The sequence below is a fragment of the Bos indicus x Bos taurus genome, chromosome 4 (genome assembly GCF_003369695.1).
Source record: "Bos indicus x Bos taurus breed Angus x Brahman F1 hybrid chromosome 4, Bos_hybrid_MaternalHap_v2.0, whole genome shotgun sequence".
NCBI lineage: Eukaryota > Metazoa > Chordata > Mammalia > Artiodactyla > Bovidae > Bos > Bos indicus x Bos taurus.
Genome location: NC_040079.1, coordinates 40,891,028 through 40,911,211, shown reverse-complemented (window position 1 = coordinate 40,911,211; position 20,184 = coordinate 40,891,028). Strand labels below are relative to the sequence as shown.

Below are 20,184 nucleotides of genomic sequence, written 5' to 3'. Positions count from 1 at the left end.
AGTTTTAAGAGAAGAAAAGTTAATTTCTTCTAGGAAGATTAAGTCAAGGGAATCCTGTTTTAAACCTGGAACAGATTAGTAGGGCTTGGTTATTCATCTTTCCCAGAGAATGCTAATTGCATGTCACAGTCCCTCTTGGTATGAGCTGTCTGGCTTTCCAAATGCAGGTCCATTCTACAGAATTTACACCTTAGTGCAAAGTTGAAATTGGAAGTTGTGCAGGCACACCTTAGTGGAAAATATGACTTTGGCCATGGTGGGAATTTTTATAAACCGACTATGAGTTTTGAGTGTTTTTAACATCCTTCCATCTTTACATCACTGAAAACCTTCATTCTGCAGCTTGCAACTTTACTGCTAATGAAGTCTGAGTGTGGATTAGGGCCTAAAAGTATTAGAAAGAGAAATTAAAATGTCGAATTTTTTGTTGTTGTTGTTTTTGTAGTTTGTTTTTAAACTAGCAAAAGCATGGTTGGAATTGCTTTTGGAAAGATCAATGTGTGAAAATGTGACCATTTTCTTTTTTAGTAGTTACTTGATAGATTAAACTCATAATTTATCCCATCATTACAAGATTTGAGGGTGGGGATCTGCACAAAATAGTGCTAAAATAATGTTTCACAGTTACCCAGCAGTAGTCAGCAAAATCACTGTAAAGTCCAGAACATACCTCATTGCCTATTTGGTTTTGAAAGTCATTTGCTAGGCTAAAAAAAAAAAAAAAAAAAGAAACATACACTGCTTATTTTTTCAGGTCCCAAACATAGGCAGGAAAATGAGAATTGCTACTGGCTTTAGGTAGTTCAAAGTATTAGTCATCCCAAAAGAGTTGTTGTTACTTGAGTTTGTATTTTCACACTAGTTCATGTTCATAGTTATTTTTCTAAATTTGTCAAAAGAGCTATGAAATTGCTAAAGCATACTTTTTTTCTGTTTTTTTTTTTTTTAAGAGAAGTTTAAGAGAGTATGTCTTTAAGAGAGTATGTCTTTAAGAGAGTATGTCTACCTAGCTAGACATACCTCTGGGTTTTTTTTTGATATTTTGAAGAGAAGTTTGTGTGTGAAGATTAGATGAGTTCAAGATCTGTTCAACTAAATAGTATAACAGTATTATTGTTTATATCCACTTATGGTTTTTTTGTTTTTGTTTTGTTTTTAGGATCAGGAATGAGAAATAGCTTTCAAATGAGGTGTCTAAGCAGTGTCCTAACAGCTTTGTTTGTTTCCATCAGCATTTATCTGCCAGAGCACAGTCTGTGGATTAAACACAGAGCTTGTGTGGGCATAATTGAGAGTGCACGTATGATTCTTACAAATGAATCGGTCCACTTGTTGTGGGTTCTGAAAGCCAGTTTGGTTTGATTTTATGCCACGGGACTTTGATCTGCTGTTATCGGAAAGGCCATCCAATCACATTTGCAGAGAACTGTAGTGGACCGATGGAAAGTTCTTACAGATGAAAGGGAACAGAAGTATGAGGGAGCTTGAATTTCATCCAGCCGTTTCTTACATGTTTGAAACGATGTCTGGAGCCCACCGGAGTGTGGATGTAGATCAGTGTAGCCGACGCCCTCCACACCCACGCTCTATCCCCATTTCCTCTCAGCGCTCAGCTCCGCTCTGTGGGCCGAAGCAGGAAGTGTCCTGTAAGGGGCACTGTAGGTGCTCATGATTGCCGTCTTTATCCCTTGGAACCTGTGGGTTTTCGGTCCCATGTCTGGCACTGTTTCATCTCTCAGTGGATCACACACCTGACTTAATAAAATCGCAAGGATAAGTTTTGCTTTCTAACAGGTCTTCCTCTGAGGAACAGGGGTCCCTTGCCTCCTGGATCACTGGAGGCCTGGCTTCCTCAGGCCAGGAGAAGCTGGCAATCCATAGCCTTAGTCTGGCAAAATCTCCAGCTCCTCAGGCCCTGCAGGGATACTGGCAGGTCCCTGATGGGAAACCTCACGGGCAGATTCGGCTGGAAGCCGGGAATGAGAATTTGCTGACATCTCAATGTAATAGGCTCATTTCCTGCTCCCCTTCCTCCTTCAATTTGTATCCTGGACTCTCATTCATAAACAATTTTGGCTTGAGACCCTCCAGTCATGGCTAGCTTTCACAGTTGCCAAGAATGAGAAATAGGCTTCTTTTGGAGGCGGGGAGATGGATGGACAGGGAGCCCCAACTGATGATGGTTTTTGAATGTCTCCTCAAAGTGCTCACAGAGTTTTCATTTCCCTTCTGTCTTCAGAGGATGAAAGTCCTGGACAGACCTATCACAGAGAGAGAAGAAACGCAGTCACTATGCAGCCACAGATTGCCCCGGGGCTCAGCAAGATCAGCGAGGAGCCTTCAACATCCAGCGACGAGAGGGCCTCACTGATCAAGAAGGAGATCCATGGGTCCTTGCCCCACCTGGCCGAGCCCTCTGTCCCCTACCGCGGGGCTGTGTTTGCTATGGACCCCAGGAATGGCTACATGGAGCCTCACTATCGTAAGTCGTCCCCAGTCTGTGGCACTTGCTGCAGGAGCCACGGCAGGCTGTGTGTGTGTGCATGTGCACTTAAAGAGTTACTTGTACTATTTTATGCAAATGTTTAATTTACTGTCTACATCTTAACTTCTCCCACATCCTGTTCCTTCTTTTTAGGGAAACCATTTCTTTCCATCTTTAAGCAACTTGGACCTCCGGGGCTGGGAGGCGGCTGTCAGGAAGGTGTCCGTCTGTGGCTAATCCACACAGACCTTTCCTGGGAACTGAAACCAGGTTTCCTCCACCCAAGTAGACCCTGCTGGAGTAAAATCGGTTGAGGAGGGGGAGTTATTAAAGTGGGAGGCATTAGCAGATGTCTTTAATGGCAGATATTCCCCTGTTAAAAAAAAAAAAATATATATATATATATATATTTGCTTTATTGTTGAGGAACAAACAAACCTCTTTTAACCAACCAGGGCCAAATTCCTTCCTGTGGAAGATTTTTCTGTGTATTCTACTTTCTTCTGGAATTCGTAGACTGGAGACCTCGTAAGCTCCTCTTCTCACACTCAGAAAGTTTAAGAAATGAACTAGGATGGTGAACACACCCACAGGATGGTTGCAGAATGCAAAAGAAACTATATAATGGTTGAGCTTGTTTCCGGCCTGGTTCTAGTTAAAATATATAATTCGGTGGTGGAGTAATGAAGTTCATATTGAGATGCCCAAGCGTGCAGCTCTTGATTACAGATTTATCACCTTGCCAGGATACAGACCTGCTGTTTAACCTTCCCGGCTCCAATTCCAGATGATCCATCGTGTGCCACAGAGGGGGACTGGTTTGTGTTTTCCATTTTCCACATCATTCAGAAATTTTAGTGTTTTAAGGCAAAAGGTCATTAGCCAGATGACTGATGAGTGAGGACAGCTGATTAGTGCATGTTTTTTGGTTCAAGAAAGTGCCCAGGATAAAAGCTAATTTCATCCCTTCATTAATTGGCTTGAAGCAGAGGGGAATGTTCCCTCATCAGGGCGCAGATCAAAGTGCTTCACACAACCTTAAGTCTCAGCAACTGCTACCCCCTCCTCCCCAACCATATTATATTGTTGGTAAAGATGGAAGATACATTACTTTTTTTCAGTGGAGGGAGAATTTTTTTTTAAGTGGTCAGAGGCATAGAGGAAAAGGTTCGATGGCTTCTTGTTAGTTTTTCAAAAAGCCTGCAACTTTTCTGTTTAAAAAGTGCTTCTCAGCCCTGTGGCTACAGTTGTTAACTTCTACAGTTACAGAAATGAGGATGTATAGTGTGTGTGACTATAGATGTATAATCTTTCCTCGTTAGAGGTTTATTTCATTTTATTTTTCCTTTATTTTTGGAATGAGAGTTTACAATAGTTGTCAGTAGAGTTTTTCTCCAAGCCCATGTCTGAGTTTTTTACAATGTATTTTTGTGGATGGGTCTCTATTAGATCTCATCCATGCAGAAAATATGAGGGACTCTACATGCTCCTTACCTATATTAATATTCCCTGAGAGTATGCTTACTTTTGAAAAAGGATGAAGTCTAGATTATCAGCCATACATGCCCTGCATCGTTTGTGCCCTTGGGTGGGAACACAGACTTGCCCTGTTTCATATTTATCTTTTGTTTTTCATTCCAGATGCCCACTAATTAGTGAATAGTTAATTGCTCAGGACAGCTGATCGAAGTAGGCAGATGACCGTTAACTTTCTCTGTGCTGTTCAGCGTGCAGCTTGCTCTCGGCCCATTTGTTCTAACGGTTTGCCCATTGAGTCCTCTCCTCATCCCTTGAGGGGCTGGGATCTCTGCACACCTGGGACCCTTGTCCCTGCTTGTGTGTGACCTCCTTCTCCAACATCCAGTGGGAGTATGAACTAGCACAGGGCGCTGGAAAACTCTTGATGGCTCTTGGAACCATTGCTTGTCACTCTGTTGAAGAGACATCGAACCTATAGGTTGGTTGTGCTTCAGCGTTTCCCATGGTATTGTTCAAGCCACTATAAAATCATTGGATAATTTACAAGTGAGGTAGGCTGTCTGTCACCAAATGGCAAATGTTTTTCTGCCCCACCATTCCAAGGTTGGAGAAGGCAATGGCAACCTATTCCAGTACTCTTGCCTGGAAAATCTCATGGATGGAGGAGCCTGGTAGGCTCCAGTCCATGGAGTCGCTAAGAGTCGGTCACGACTGAGCAACTTCACTTTCACTTTTCACTTTCATGCATTGGAGAAGGAAATGGCAGCCCACTCCAGTATTCTTGCCTGGAGAATCCCAGGGATGGGGGAGTCTGGTGGGCTGCAGTGTATGGGGTCGCACAGAGTCGGACACGACTGAAGCGACTTAGCAGCAGCAGCAGCAGCATTCCAAGGTACTCACTCAGTTGGGCATGAATAAATGCTATTGTTACATCCATCATATGGACGTGGAGTCCTGGAGTTTGGCTCAGCAACCGGGGCACTCATGTTCCAGCCTTGCCACATACTGACCTCGTGACTGTCGCCAAGTGGGCTTGTCCTCTAAGATCCCTCTGAGGATCCCTTTTCAGCTGTTGAATGGGAGTGTTATGAGATTGCCAGCCCCACAGCGTCCTTGTGACAATTAAGTGAGACAGTGCCAATAAAATACCAATATTTTGTACAACCTCTGGCTAGTGTTGAATGCATCTGAATCATTAGGGATTCTCTCTATTCTCTGCCTCGTTTTCCTTCTCCTGCTTCTTCCTCTTCTTCCTGTTCCATCTTCGTCATCATGAGCAGCAGCAGCATCATCCCCACCACCACCTGTATGTGATAAGTTCACTCTCCAAACCAAGGTGTCTTGTCAGAATTGCAATTGTGTTTGGTTCAGTGTAGACTGGCCTTTCTCTGTCAGACCTGCCTTTCTGATTCCCCAAGGTCAGTGTCTTCTCTAAACACAGATTAGAGATGAGATGGAGTGAATTGTAAAAAAAATCTTTTCTTAGGGAAAGAGTGTGGGGTTAGCATGGGGTGCTGCAGTCTTCTAATCAGAAGTCTTTCTCGCTGAATCTTAAAGGATGGACTGTCATTTTTTCCTATTTGAGGAGCAGAGAACTTTTAAACCTTTTACATGAGTTGGAGTAGTTTTAACATTTAAAATTCCTACCAGAAAGTGTTTTATATAATAAATACAAGCTTAATGCCTGTGGAAAAGTGAAAGGTATATTATTTAGGTGTTCATGGTAAATGATGGAAAGGTGTCCTAAACTAAGCTCCAAGAAGTCAGTAGGACATGACTCTATTTTTTTAGAACCCAGTTGGATTACTTAATCTTCTACCAGTATAATGAGTGCTTTTTTAGGTACTTTGTAATAATACCTATCTGACATGGATTTAAATTATCCAGGTAAATGACAGATGGGAAGCTGAAATTGACACATCTTCCAAAAATCTTTTAGCGTGTGAGAAAAGTGCCCTTTTTTTCAAGTGAGATGTAAAAGTTTGGCCAAGTTTCTTTACCTTGTCTCCGTCGGCAGCCTTGTCAAGCACACAAACTGATTGTGGACCTTCGGTAGCTAAAGGTTCAGAGACATCTTTTTAGGTCACTCTCTTTTCCCTTGAGTCATCTGCCAGCCCCACTAGACCCTTGGAGGGAAAGATTTCTCTAATCCAGTGTAGCTGGGCTTGTGAACTCTCACAGTATTCCTGCGTTTCTCTGTGGTTGGAAAACGCAGACGTTCCAAGATGCCTAATTTGTGCTTCTATATATACTAACTTTGTATTTCTAATGTGTGGGCAGGCTTCCTGTAAGACCGGAAAAAGGAAAATCGTTTTTCCCCTCAGAAGGACATCTGTAAAATTTTTATTGCATAAGGCTCTGTTATACTTGGGTAGGCAATGTTGCATCTTCACAAATTGCACTTAGGCGGGATTCAAAGTATTTTGGGTTTTGTGGGTTTGACTTTTAGAAAAAAGAAAAAGAGAAAACCCCAGGATAGCGGGCACTTCAAACATTTGCAACATGTGTTTGGAATAAAATCCTCACAGAGGGCACTGGGGGCTTTCTCTCGCCAAGGGTAGCTGTGGAAGCGGTGTATATCAAGGCAAGAAAGTAGATGTTCCAGCCGCGTGGCTCAGACTTGGAGTGGTGCTGACAGGCTGGCTGCTGTGGGATCACTCGTGCTTTGTAATTGGGCAGGGCATGGGAGGGACCAGATTTGGGGAATCTGACCTGCATGTCCTGGAGTCAGGATGATGACCCCCATCTCCAGCCCAAAGATTTCTCAGCAAAGATTTTATTCTGCTCCTGCTTCATCTGCAGCCAGATATGCCAAACCACCATCACTCCCGGCTTTCACTTACCACCATGCATTTCTTCTTTTATAAACAGGCAAGTTTATAAAAGACAAGGCAGGTGACATAATAGTTAAAGCATTCCTGTACCCTGGCCGACACTTAACTTTTATTTGCTTCCCTGTTACAGAAAACATGTGTTGCATTGTCTTCTGGACTGTGGTGTGCAGTTTTTTAACTATCCCTGCTGGGCTCTTGGTGGGGAGTTTCTTGGAATCACCATCATGTCATACAGGTCCCCCGCTGGTTTTGTTATGGTGGGGAGGGTTTAGAAAGATGCCCCCTTTTCTAAAATTTCAGGTCTCTTTTCCAGTTTTATAGTTGTGTGAAGACTGCTTTCTTTATGCCCCCAACTGCTCCCAAGCAGTTATTCCTCCTGGAAACTATGATTCATTCCTCCATGTAAATGCTTTGATTGAAAACATACTGCTGGTATTCTTCCTTATGTTTCCCAGCTCAGATGACAGAACTATTAGTTGCTAATTAGCAAAAACCTGAGGAATTAGCTTAAAGAAAAGAAACTGAATTTTTAATTGGCTAGCATTTATCTTCTGCAGAAAGCTGATGTGCTGAGCCCACTTGCATTCTTGTGTGCTAAAAAAAAAAAAGGCACGGAAGATATTTTTTCTACCTGTCTGTCTTTATGTTAGGTGACTTTCCACACCCTTTAGAGATCCGTCTTCTAAGTGAGGAGACGGGAAGAGGTGTATTTTACATATTTAATAGACGCACCTGCTCACATTTCTTTTACTCTCGGAGTGTCATCTGGAGGCTGTGAAAGACAAAGATGCCTACGAGGCACAAATGAACAGTTTGGTGTTGACCAAACTGCAGAGACAGTGACAGCTCCCCGGGTGCACAGTTCTCTTCTCATCCAGGCTGTCGTTTCCATCTTTGGAGAACAGTTGGGAAACCAATCAGGAATGTTGTGATTGTTCCTCCCTCCCTCCCCACCACAACCCCCCGAAAACTGGAGGGTTTCACCAGAAAGCCTGATGTTGGGTCCTAGTCTGGGGGCTTTGCTGCCTGTCTTGCATCTTGAGCTAGTCGACTTGAATCATGGGAGGACCTGGAGTGGGAAGATGCAGATAAGTCTAGGAAGCTTTGCAAAACTTATTTGTGAGCTTAAGAAAAGCTCCCTGCTTATTCCTGTCCTTCTCTTAGAAGTTCAGTGTAATGATCCAAGGTTTCTTTCAGCAGCTTGGAGGTAAATGTTTTAACACCAGAAATAGTGATCGCATGTTCACAGACTTTTTTAAAAATAGAGCTACACAGAAGGCAATGGCACCCCACTCCAGCACTCTTTCCTGGAAAATCCAATGGACAGAGGAGCCTGGTGGGCCGAAGTCTATGGGGTCGCTGAGTCAGACATGACTGAGTGACTTCACTTTCACTTTTCACTTTCATGCATTGGAGAAGGAAATGGCAACCCACTCCAGTCTTCTTGCCTGGAGAATCCCGGGGATGGGGGAGCCTCGTGGGCTGCCGTCTATGGGGTCTCACAGAGTCGGACACGACTGAAGCGACTTAGCAGCAGCAGCAGCAGCACACTGCAAGCAACCCTCCAGAAAGTGGTGAAATTTCGGAATCATTTTTAGGAGGCTCCAGATTCTACTCCCCACTGAATCTTTGACATGACTGTGACTCTACACATGAGTCTTGGGAAACAGTGAGTGAGACTGGAAGTCGATGGAAGAGAAGCTCTGTGACCTTTGGAGAAAGAGCTATTGATTTTATCCGTTGAATTTAGGGGACATACTTATTAGAGGGGACCAGGGAGAAGCTTGAAGCCCATTCCTCTAGGAGAGGAATGGAAAGGCAAGACAAAGGGAGACCATGCTCTAGAGAGAAGCAGTTGGCTTATTGTTTTGGCCTGGCCCTGTCTCTCTCTGTTGCCCTAACAGTGCCCCCTGCAGGCAAGTCTGGCTCCCTTGGCCCACTGCTCAGGCTGCCCCGCTCAGGCTCTTGTCATCTCAGAATAATTCTTGCCTGTTCTCTTCACCTTCAAATGCTATGCAGTCTTCAGTCTAATGATGCACTTCCTTTGAAAGGCTTCCTTAAGTCCCATCTCACAAGGATCTTTTCCTACCCCGCACCCCTAGTCCATGTAAGACCCTGAAATGCATCACAGCTTGGGTTGTCCGTGTATGTTGGCCTGATCTTCTTTAGAATAAGGTGATGTCTGGGGCAGTGCTTTGTTCTTCTATCCACCAGAGTTCCTAGGCAGGACCGAGAGGGCTTGTTAATACAGAGAAGGAGTGAGCTGTTCATTGCTTGGCCTGTCAACATTGGAGATGAAGTTGATCCAGAGCTTGCTGGTCAGAGGTAGCTCCTCAGCAAACAGAAGAAATGGAAGCTTCTGCTTCCATTTTATAATTTACTCACTATAGTCAATCTCTGATTCAAACGTACTCCCCACCCCATCCTCTCTGAACATAGGCAAGGTTTAAAGTGTTTATGACACATTAATTCATTTATAAGATGTTCATTTGCAAAACATCAAGAGTATTTGCTTCCACATACCTGCAGCACATTTAGAACTGCCAGGATGCTCAGACAACGTGCATTGTGGTTCTTTGGAGGAAATTGACACTTTACTCAGAGTTAGATGAGGACCAATTCATTTTAAACACCATGGGATTTGCATAGGAGATCTCCTGTGTATCCATCTAAAATCAAACAGGTAGGTATTCTTCCTGTGGTTAAGGTGAGCATGGTATTTGTTTTGCCCTTTAATAAATTTCAGTGATTTCTCTTATCTTCAGTAACCTCTAAGGCAATTCACGGTTTCAGTAACATCTTTCCAACTTACTAGTGTGGAAGTATGTGTGTAATTCCTGGTAGTGGGATCCTCCATCGACAAATTGATTGGGATCATGAATCCAATTGTTTAAATATTCCATGGAATTCCGTTCCTTTTCTAATTTGGTTACCCACCCAACACCCAGCACCAGTGGCAGTATTCTTAGTTGCGTCTAGTTTCTTTTCCTCCTCCGTCGCTCCCTCCTTCCTTGAGAAAAAGCATGAGAAACACAGCAGCTCCTGCCATTTCATAGCCATCTGCTCACAGCTTCCTAGCCCATTTTCTAACAGAGGCAACATTATCCTTGGCCCCCTCCTCCTTTTTCTTGTATAATTAAAGAATGTTACCTTTGATGTCTCTTGAAAGCTGCATCTCCTGCTCTGCTTTAGCTTTCTTGATCTTGTACCTATAAATTTGTGCTGTATCTTCATCTCACTTAGTAAAAGGGCTGGATTTTTCTTTGTGCCTTGCACAGTTTGCTTTAATATGGGGTTGCCGATCTGGCATTTTATGGCTCTGTCCTTCTTATGTTCTGATAGAGTTTGGATTCTTGCAGAACTCTTTGAAAAGTATCCAACTTTCAATCCTTTGAGCTTTTACATGTGGGTCCATACTTTGGGTCTCTCCTAAAACGCATTGTTTTCATTTTCCTAATATCTTCCCTTCTTTGTGGGCTGGGGTGGGGGTGTCTCCTGGCTTTTTATCAGCCAAAGTTTTTGATGAGTTTCTTCCTGTTAGAACAACATGAAGAAAGTTCTGGACTCATTTAGCTGTTTGTGTTTTCGGTTCACCTGTCAGTCATTTGCTAGTTAATCATGCTTACCAAATGTCTCTTAAGTGCTAACCTGTGTTGGACAGAAAGAACAAGGTCGTTGCTTCTGTGGAGCTTTAGGCCAGTGGGACAGTAAAACAAGTAGATAAGCCCTTGCTGAAAGTCGGTATAAAGGATGTATAATAAAAGATAGATACAGAGTCCCTGAAGAGTAGAAAACACACACATACCTCACCCAGACTTGATGAGTTGGGAAGGCTTCCTGGAGAAAGCTGTACTTGAAAAAATATTTGTGGTAGAGGTAGAGAGACATTTGCGAAGATATAAAGGCCAAAGGAAAAACTGACGCTCATGAGGACCTGAGAACTAGGGGGCTGGGGAGTGGAGCTCACGTCAGAGAGTGACAGGAGACAGGCTGTAGAGGTGCAAGCCCGCAGGCTTCCTAGAAGCTGATCTGCTGCTGCATGAGTCCAGGGCAAGCCCTAAGACTTATTTCATGGCGTTTGCATATTTAAGCAGATCTTTGGGTAACTGTGTTTCCCATCACCAGCCCAGAATTTGTCCTGGATTTAATTCACTTCCTCCTTCTGATTTGCCCGTGTGCAATTTCATCCTCAGACCCTCCTGACTTCTTTGGCTGACTCCTCGTCCTGTGTTCCTCAAGGACATGCTACTGCTTCCCCAGTGCCCTGTGTTAAATTTTCTTTCGAAGACAACAAAATGATATCTACTTGTTCTCCAGCTGCTGAGCTTTTCTGTATTAGATAACCCTCATAATCATGGCATCTTGGTCTCAAAGTACAAACCCTAAACACTGGGAAATAAGTGCAACTTCATTGCCAATGAATTAAGAATGCTCTGTATTAAGACATGTTTTAACTTCAGAATATAAGATCCACAATAAAAAATTTAAAAAACCTGAAGTTTTACTTTATTGAAAAACTCAAATCCTCTGACATCAGTGGAGCCAGAGGTGTTGTGCAAAGGGCCCACGGCAAGGTTGGGGAAAGGGCCCAGGAATAACAAAGTGAAATTCATCTGGGAAATCTAGTAGCTAATGCCACTGGGAGAAAATGAGAACAAAGACTTCCAGAAGTGGGATAAGCCCGCAATCCAGCCTGGACAGAAAGAGTCTTAAGGGAGATGGCGGGGGTGGGGGGGGGGTACTCATGAGTTCTCTCTGTGGGGGGCTGCAGGGCTAATCAGTGGGCATTGTGTAGGTCAGAGGAAGCTCACTCTAAGAAGCTGGGTGTTTACTCATCCACTGGGGGGACCCAAATCTGCATCCTGATTATGCTCCTGACTTGTGAGTGGGATCAAAGGGGAGCCTGTTTCCTGGTTTAGAGAGGAGCAGAGAAGTGTGCACGAAGCATCCTAGGAAACAGACACCAACTCTTTTTTCTGTTGGCTTTTGTGAAATAAGCCTGCATTTGAATTTGACGAGATTTCAGATTTCCTTCCCCAGTCCTGTTTTTCCCCTTTAAATAAGGAACATCATCACTTCCCTTCCCCCTCCACCAGCGTCTGTGATTCCAGCTTAGTTCAAAGACTCTGACCGCATAGGTTGACTCTTTTGATCAAATGCGCAGTTTACTTCATATTTAATATACAGGATATATATTACACAGCATATAATGCTATGAAATGCATTTTTATGTAGCCTTTATGTTTTATCTTTAATGATGTTTCGAGCATAATTTGTGCCTTTCACATTCCCAAAATTGATGATATAGAGAGACAGTTGATGAGCAGTTGGAGGCACCTGAGTGCCTCCAGTGTCCCCGACTATTCTGATCAGAACCCTGGTGCGATGTGCTTCAAGTCTTACTCCATTGGGTACATGATGTATAATCTTCATTTGCATTTCAAAAATTCCTTGTATCTTTTTGAGAGTCTGTCATCAGTCAGACACTGTCTAGGTCCGGAGGGGGCAGTGTTTGCCAAGACCAGTCAGGTCTAGGCCTTCGTGGAGCCCACATTCTAGCCAGAGGAGAAATACACCAAACATGGGGGGAGGGACATCAACAATGAGACAGCACAGCAGGTGCTCCGAGTCCACTAAGACAGATGGTGTGCTGGGGTGAGAGTCGGGGTGGAGACTCGTACCTTGCAAGGGGCAGGCAGAACAGAAGACCCTTCTGGGCAATGTTTTTACAGTTGACACTCAAGTGACAAAAAGGAGTTCAACCTTGGGAAGGTCCAAGGGGAGGGCATTTCACTTTAAGAGTGGAATTTGTGGATTTCCTGTGGCCACGTCTAGGAGCAGAGAGAAGGCAAGTGTGCTGGATTAGTGAGGCAGTGAAATAGGTGGGGGAGATGAGTTGGGGGGATCTTGTAGGCCAATGGATAGCCAATGGAGGGAGTGACATGGTTTGATTTTTTTTTTTTTTAACTCAAGGAATATCATGTTTTTGGTGTGTGGGGACTCTCATGAAGGAGTGGAGTGTAGAATTTGGGAGGCAGCTCTCAACAGGTGTTGCAGTAGCCCAATGGGAACTGGTTCCCCTTTTTAGAAACATAGTTGGAACTTCCCTGGCAGCCCAGTGGTTAAGACTCTGTGCTTCCACTGCAGGGGATGCGAGTTTGATCCCTAGTGGGGAACTAAGATCCTACATGCTGCCCACCCCACGCCCCAAATAGAAACCATAGCTGGCAGAAGTGGAGCCCTCCCTCTGTAACACATAGTATGGTACAGGCTTTGCTTGAATTCATGTAATTCGTGAAATCCCAGCAACAACTTCATGGGAGTTCATTGTGATTTCCCCCATGGACAGACGAGGAGACTGAGGTCCAGGAAGGCTAAGTCAGTTTTTACCTGGCTCAAAGTGGTTGAAACGACTGGGATTCACAGAGTTGGGCTCCAGAGCACAAATCTTTAGCTCATGCCCTGTAACTGCTGAGACTTCAAGATGGCAGTCCGGTCTGCACCAAGACCTATGTAGGCTGGCTCAGTTGGGAGCTCAGGGATTCTTCCAGAACTGGGTGCTGGTGTTGCCAACGGGGACTGGCTAGGGATTGGAGGGCCTTAAGAGGGCAGGCTGCCTGCTGCGTGGGTCTGCAGGCCTGTACTGTTGGATCCTAGCATGGTGGGCACAGGTGTGCTTAGTGCCACCCCTGTCCTCGCCATATTTCTGGACGTGGCTGTGTGGGAGAAAAGGAGAAATGGCTTTGCAGCTTAGACTCTCCCAAAGATTGGAAGTTACCTATGACCTAAGTGTGGGGAGGCCTCCCGGTCCTCTCTGTGTCTCTACTTTGGGGGAATAAGTGTGTGGGGAAACACTGGTGCTCACATGAAGTATTTATTGTGTGCCAGCTGCTGGGCTCCAGACCCCCGTGACATGATCTCATTTCTTTTTTCCCACAAACCCACCTGGCAGCTGAATTAACTGAGGCTGAGGTCTGGAGTGATTGCGTGGCTTGCTCCCAGGGCCAGTTTGAGTCTGGGCTTCTAGGCCTAGGGTTTGGGAGTCAGAGAAGAAGGCCCCGTGTGCACTTGTTAAGCTCTGTCTCCTCACCATGTCCCCGTTTCCTGCAGACCTACAGGGACTTGGGCCACAGGCTTGTCTATTGGATCCACAATGGATTCATTACCTGAACTCTCCATTCCAAAGAGCAGCCTGTGTAAGTAACTGGGCTTTCACGTGTCACCAGTATGATGCAGTGTCTCGCCCCATCTAGGCCTGTCTGGGGACAGCTCCCCCCACTGCTTAGAGGCCACTGGGCCCCCACCTGGCCTGTGTGACACCAGGGCAGTGGGCCACCCTGCCCAGCCAGGGGAGGAAGTGGCAGGGAGAGGGCATCCCTTTATCTATAAGTATACTTGGAAAGTTTATATCAGAGAGGGAGAGAAAGAGAACCACAGTCTTTGCACAGGAAGGCATCTTGTTGTCCCACTAAAATGGGCAGTTCCTTGTCTCCTGGTTTTTGGTGTCTCAGAGAAACAGAAAGAATCCTGGGGAGAAACAGTTAAGCATGATTAAGGAGCTGGAGGAATGATTTATGAGGAAAGATGAAAAGGATTGAATACGAATAACAGCCTTTGCAGGCTAAAAAGACACAGGGACATTCAAATAAGGAAATAGATGCCAAGGAAGGTAAAGACAGAAGCAAATCCATGAAGACGGTCAAGAAGACCAGGGAGATCCCTTTCTCTCAGGGACCCGCAGCAGGACTGATATTTGCTGTAGAGACTGATGTGAGTATCAGATCCTATCTTCATAGACTTACAGTTTAGGGGACTCGATCTGACCTGAGATGTATCAGGATCAGATAATAAAGATACAAGTTGTAACAAAGCTTCCTCTGTACCAGGAGAATAATAAAAGTGAAGGTGGAGTCTTTCAAGGGTGACTTTGATCCCCTGAGATCTTTATAACTAGAACAGTCTAAAAACTATGAAAAATTGCTCTAAGGCGTTTAGAGAAGGCAGAGGAATGACTTAGATATTTTTATTGATTCCCCAACATTAACTTAGCACCACACACAGTAGAAACACAAAGTATGACCCTGGCTCTTGATTTTATATTTTGGGGAGAGATCGCCTGAAACAACACATGAAAACAATTAAGTCCCCTATCAACAAGTATAAAATAACAGGATGAAAGGCACGACCCAGGTCTGGGGAGGGTGATTTCTGATTCCAGCGGGGTTTTACAATAGAGCTCTGACTCCATGGCAAATTTAAATCCAGTATGAAATTTCTCCTAATTAACATTTCCCTTCTTCCTTCCAAATATCAAATTTGTGGACTCTGAGAAATTCACATAACGCATATGCCGATGCTGCATTTTCTTTCCGCTTGATCCGTTCCAGCTGTTATTAACTTTCATGTCTGACTTTCATTAATTTATGAGGAGTTCTGAACTGCAATCTGAAATGCTCCCATGAATTTTCAAGTTTTGATGGGGGACAGATTTCACGTAAGTTGATCATGACCCTTGCTAATATTTCAGCCAAGCAAGGGAGTTTGTTTTCTCTCTAATAATCTTTCCAGGGCCCTCCAGTGATGCGTGCATGGTCGCGGTCCCCAAGGAAGTGCACAATAGGCTTTGTCACTGCTGATGTCACCAAACCTCCCATATGACTGATAGAACCTGAGCGTCCTCAGTGGCTTTCATCCGGCATGCAATTCTTGCTCTTAAAGTCTAATAAGCTCATGAAAAATAGATTGTCTAGGTTTTTAGAGGCATGCCTTCTGAGCTAGGACAGGCAGAAGTTTTAATTTTTTTTTTTTTTTTTCTGGAACCTAGTTTTTTTTCAGAACCTAGTTCAATCCCTGACCAGGGATTGAACCTGCGACTCTAGCCACGGAAGCACGGAATCTTAACCACTGGACCACCAGGGAAGTCCCATAGGCAAAAGTTTCAGTTGGCATTTTTGTGTACCATCGAGGCTACCTAAAATTCTCCTTCCGTCTCTTCTCCATCATCTAATACTTCAAAGGAACAAGGAAATGAGTCCAAGGCATGAAAAGTTCAAGTGCAGTTTCGGGTCATTGGTACTAGATTATTTTAAAACATGAGTCCGTTTCATGCTTGGTTACTTGAACTTAATATTTCATTTTGATGGCCATGTTTCACCAGACTGTAAAATATCCCAGCAATGGTCGAGGCGAGTGGTCAGCACAACCCACCCCGCTCCACAGAGAAAGAATTGGGAGACTGGCCTTACAGTTCCTTTTTAGAAATCTGCTCCAATAGGATCTTCTTTAAAAATCTGTTCTTTTTGAAAGCAGCAAAGCCTTGTCCCTTTGATGCTAGTCTCCTGCTATTAATGTTCAGATTTTCTGAAGTGTCTCTCTTAATGAGTCACTAGGTGAGCGTGACTCTAAGGCATGGATTTTTTGCTCTTGCCTTCTGTCTCAAATATGAAGATTCCAATTAGAAGCTCTGTTAAACAGAGCTTGATATTAGGGCTCTGATTTGCCCCTCCTTGGAGAAGAGTTGAGATCCTACAGGATGATAATGTCATGTGGAAACATGGGCCCTCCTGTTGTGGGAGGGCCCAACACCCATGGTTGACAGGGACTTGGTGGGTTTGGGAGTGAGACCTGGATGCAGACTGGCTAGAGACTCCACAGGTTGTACCTTATGATAGGTTTTGGAGTTACTGACCTCAGAGGCATCAGCAATATGTCCTATCCTTACTTGTCCTGTATAGCTAATAATATCTGAGACCAAGGTAAGATAGTTCTTCCAGAGTACCTGCTTTATTTGAATGCCAACCTCGTTTTGCAAACAGCCATGTTAGAAATAAAGATTCAGAGAAGTTGGAGCTTCATTTGCTCTTTTTCCCCCCTGTAGTCTGATGGCTTAGATATTATATTTTCGTTTGCTTGATTTGCATTTTTAAAGAATTTCATTCTTTCAACATTCCTAAAAAGTTTTTTCTCCTAAAATTAATCCTAAAGGTGGCCTTTTTGTGTTCTGAAGTTGAAGGAAAGGCTTTTGGCCTTGGGGATGATAACAGTGGGATATGGTGATATGCAAAGCAATTGATTCTTTTTTTAATCTTTTTTTTAAATGAAGTATAGTTTATTTACAGTATTTCAGGTATACAGCAAAATGTTTCAGTTATATATGTATATTCTTTTTCAAATTCTTTTCCATTATAGGTCATTACAGATATTGAATAGAGTTCCCTGTGCTCTACAGTAGGTCCTTTCTGTTTTTCTGTTTTATATATAGCAGTATGTATCTGTCAGTCCCAAGTTCCTGATTTGTCCCTCCGCTTTCCCCTTTGGTAGCCATAATTTTGTTTTCTATATCTGTAAACTGATTCTTAATAGGGTGGTTCAGTTCAGTTCAGTTCAGTCGCTCAGTCGTGTCTGACTCTTTGCGACCCCATGAATCGCAGCACGCCAGGCCTCCCTATCCATCACCAACTCCCAGAGTTCACTCAAACTCACCTCCATCGAGTCGGCGATGCCATCCAGCCATCTCATCCTCTGTCGGCCCCTTCTCCTCCTGCCCCCAATCCCTCCCAGCATCAGTCTTTTCCAATGAGTCAACTCTTCGCATGAGGTGGCCAAAGTACTGGAGTTTCAGCTTTAGCATCATTTCTTCCAAAGAACAATAGGGTGGTAGGTGGTAAGTAAAGATTCTTATCTTCATTAGGGCTCATTTTATTCTAAATACCTTTTAAGGTCTTTTTTTTGCTCTCAGTTAAATGTTTTACAAAATCACCCTGTGACTATTGGTTCATCTCTGTCAAAGGATGTCTGATTTAATTGAACAGATAAAGCTGATGTCCTGAGGATGCCAAAACGGGATGCAACTTGTGGAGCTACGGGCTTCCAGGCCATTTCAGGAGTTCAGAGTGATATTCCAAACTGGAAAAGCTGAGTCAGGTACCAGCAAAGGCCTCTCCTTGAAAGTTGTAAAAATGAAACGGGGGAAAAAAAACATGATTTATAAAAGCTGAACATTTTTTGTCATATTTGGGGATTGTTTGATTACTCCAATGTTGGTTTGTTATTTATCCTTAGAAAAGATCCAGAAAGAAGCTTTAAGTTCTCTTTATAATTTAACATTTTATTACATTTTTATTAAAATTTTATTTATAGCACATGCTCATTTCTACAAATTATAGTGTTCACAAGAGCTTAGGATGCAAAGCTAATGTTGCCCCATCCTTCCTGCTCCAACCTTAGACCCAAGGATAGTTTTTGATATTTCTGTTTTAATTCTTTTGATAGACAACAATTACAGCTGCAGTATGTGCTAATACCTTTAGTTCCTGATATATCAACTCTCGATATATTGTACTCAGTATGGTCTATTAACTCTCCAATAAGACAGTTAACCTTTAATTTGCTAACACTGGGCTTCCTTTCCTTTCAATATTGGTATTATAGCTAACTTTTTTTGTCTGCTGTGATTTTTTTATAACTTTAGAGACTATCTTAAACCTCTGTTTCTTTTCTTCATCAAGTTTTCATAGTAACTTTTGATTTTCCAGTTTAAAAGATGAGGATATTAAGGTTCCGCCCTCCCCTGAAATCTCCTGAATCCAAACTTTCCTGTCATAGTGTCAAAGTTGTTAATATCTCCATGTATCTTACAATCAGCACCATATCTGCTATGTTTTTGTCCATAGGTTGACTTTAAAAATTGAAAATCAATAAAGCATCTCTAGCCTCAAAGCTATAGAAATGCTCTTACATTTCTTTCCATAAATACTAGTGTCTCACTTCTTTTTTTTAAGTCCATTTTTATATTATTTTATTTTATTGGCCTCACCTCGCAGCTTGCAGGGTCTTAGTTCTCTGACCAGGGATTGGTCCTAGACCCTGGACAGTGAAAGCATGGAGTCCTTAACCACTGGACTGCCAGGGAATTCCTTCACGAACTTCTTTTTAAAAAATATATTTGGCTTTGCCAGGTCTTAGTTGCAGCACTTGCTGCAGTGTGTGGGCTCTTAATATGACATGCAGGATTTAGTTCCCTGACCAGGGATTGAACCCAGGTACCCTGCATTGGGAGCATGGAGTCAACCACTGGACCACCAGGGAAGTCCCCATCACTAACTCCTTTGTGAGTCCTGATGGTGATGTGTCTAGAGTTAAGAACAAGTGGTTTGTCTATTCTTACCCTGATTTAATAGCATACATACTAGTGTGTTGCTTTTTTGTAGTTACTTTACCTTTTCCTCTAGTATTGCCTTTATACTATCTTTACATTTCTCCCTAGCCTCGCAACCGTATCTTTTGCCCTTAAGATGGAATACTTAGCTTTCCTGGGCACTTCGTTTTCCCAGTTAATCTTGACCAAGTGTGTTAGGACATCCCTTCACAGTCATCTGGGTTGGAACCACTGTTTCCTGGGTCTGACAACTTGGTCATTTTAAGTTTATTCTTTTATTTTACTGGGGTACCTCAAGTAACTTCCCAACAGCAGAGGACAGACGTACTTTTTGAGTTCTTGCCTATATGAAATACTTTTATTTTGCCTTTGCTTTTGTTTAATCTTTTAGCTAGAATTCTAACTTTAAAAATCTGTTAACACTCAAAGTTGTAGATGAGAAGTCTGATGCCTGTTTGATTTGTATACCTTTGTAAATGGCTTATTTTTCCTGTCTGGAAACTTTGGAAATTTAGTAGTCTGAAAGCATGTCCCTAGATGTAGGTATTTTCAATTAAATTAAGCTAAATTTTCATTCGTTCTGCTTACTACTTGGTGGATCATTCCAATCTGAAGATGCATCCTTTATCTCTTCTGTTACTCTACTTAGTTGAATGCCTGACCTCCTGAGTTATGTCTCTGTGTCTCTAATTTTTTCTCTCACATTCTCCATCTGTTTACTTTCAGTTCTGTGTTCTGGGAAATTTCCTTGAATTCACTTTTCAGTGCTTTTGGTGATAGTTTCATTTTGGCCATTGTACTTTTAATTTCTAAGGGCTCTTTAAAAAAGACCCTTTCAATGGCTCTGTTTTTCAGCATCTTGCTCTTTTGTACATAATGCTTTCTCAAAACTCTCCAAAAGTTTCCTGCAGGGTTAGTTGTTCTTGTTTATTTTGGTCATTCTCGTTTATACCCTTCCAGCTCCTCATAATCCTAGTGATCCGGAGTGTGAGTGAGTGTTCGTGTTAAAACCTCAGGGATGGAGGTTGCCCTGGTTTCCTTTCTTTGGAGTAAGTATCCTAACGGTGCAGATCTATTGCCAGGTTCATCTTTTGGGAGATAAAGCAGGGCTGTCCACATGCCAGGACCAGGAGGGCTTTATGGCGGGAAGCAGTGAGAGTGAGTGTGGCTTGGCCCAATCAGGGGTCAGGCACCCTGCAGTGGTAAGAGCTGGTATGACTCTCGTGGGG

General features: G+C 43.2%; 1 protein-coding gene across 5 annotated transcripts in view; it reads left to right on the top strand.

Annotated features, from left to right (window-relative positions):
- The window catches only part of GLI3 (GLI family zinc finger 3), a 318,105-nt gene that overhangs the window by 99,847 nt on the left and 198,074 nt on the right, over positions 1–20,184 (top strand). For all 5 annotated transcript variants that reach the window (XM_027539184.1, XM_027539181.1, XM_027539182.1 and 2 more), the window contains one exon: positions 2,240–2,482. In XM_027539184.1, coding sequence (XP_027394985.1) covers positions 2,240–2,482 — 243 coding nt within the window. The remainder of the gene's footprint in view (positions 1–2,239; positions 2,483–20,184) is intronic.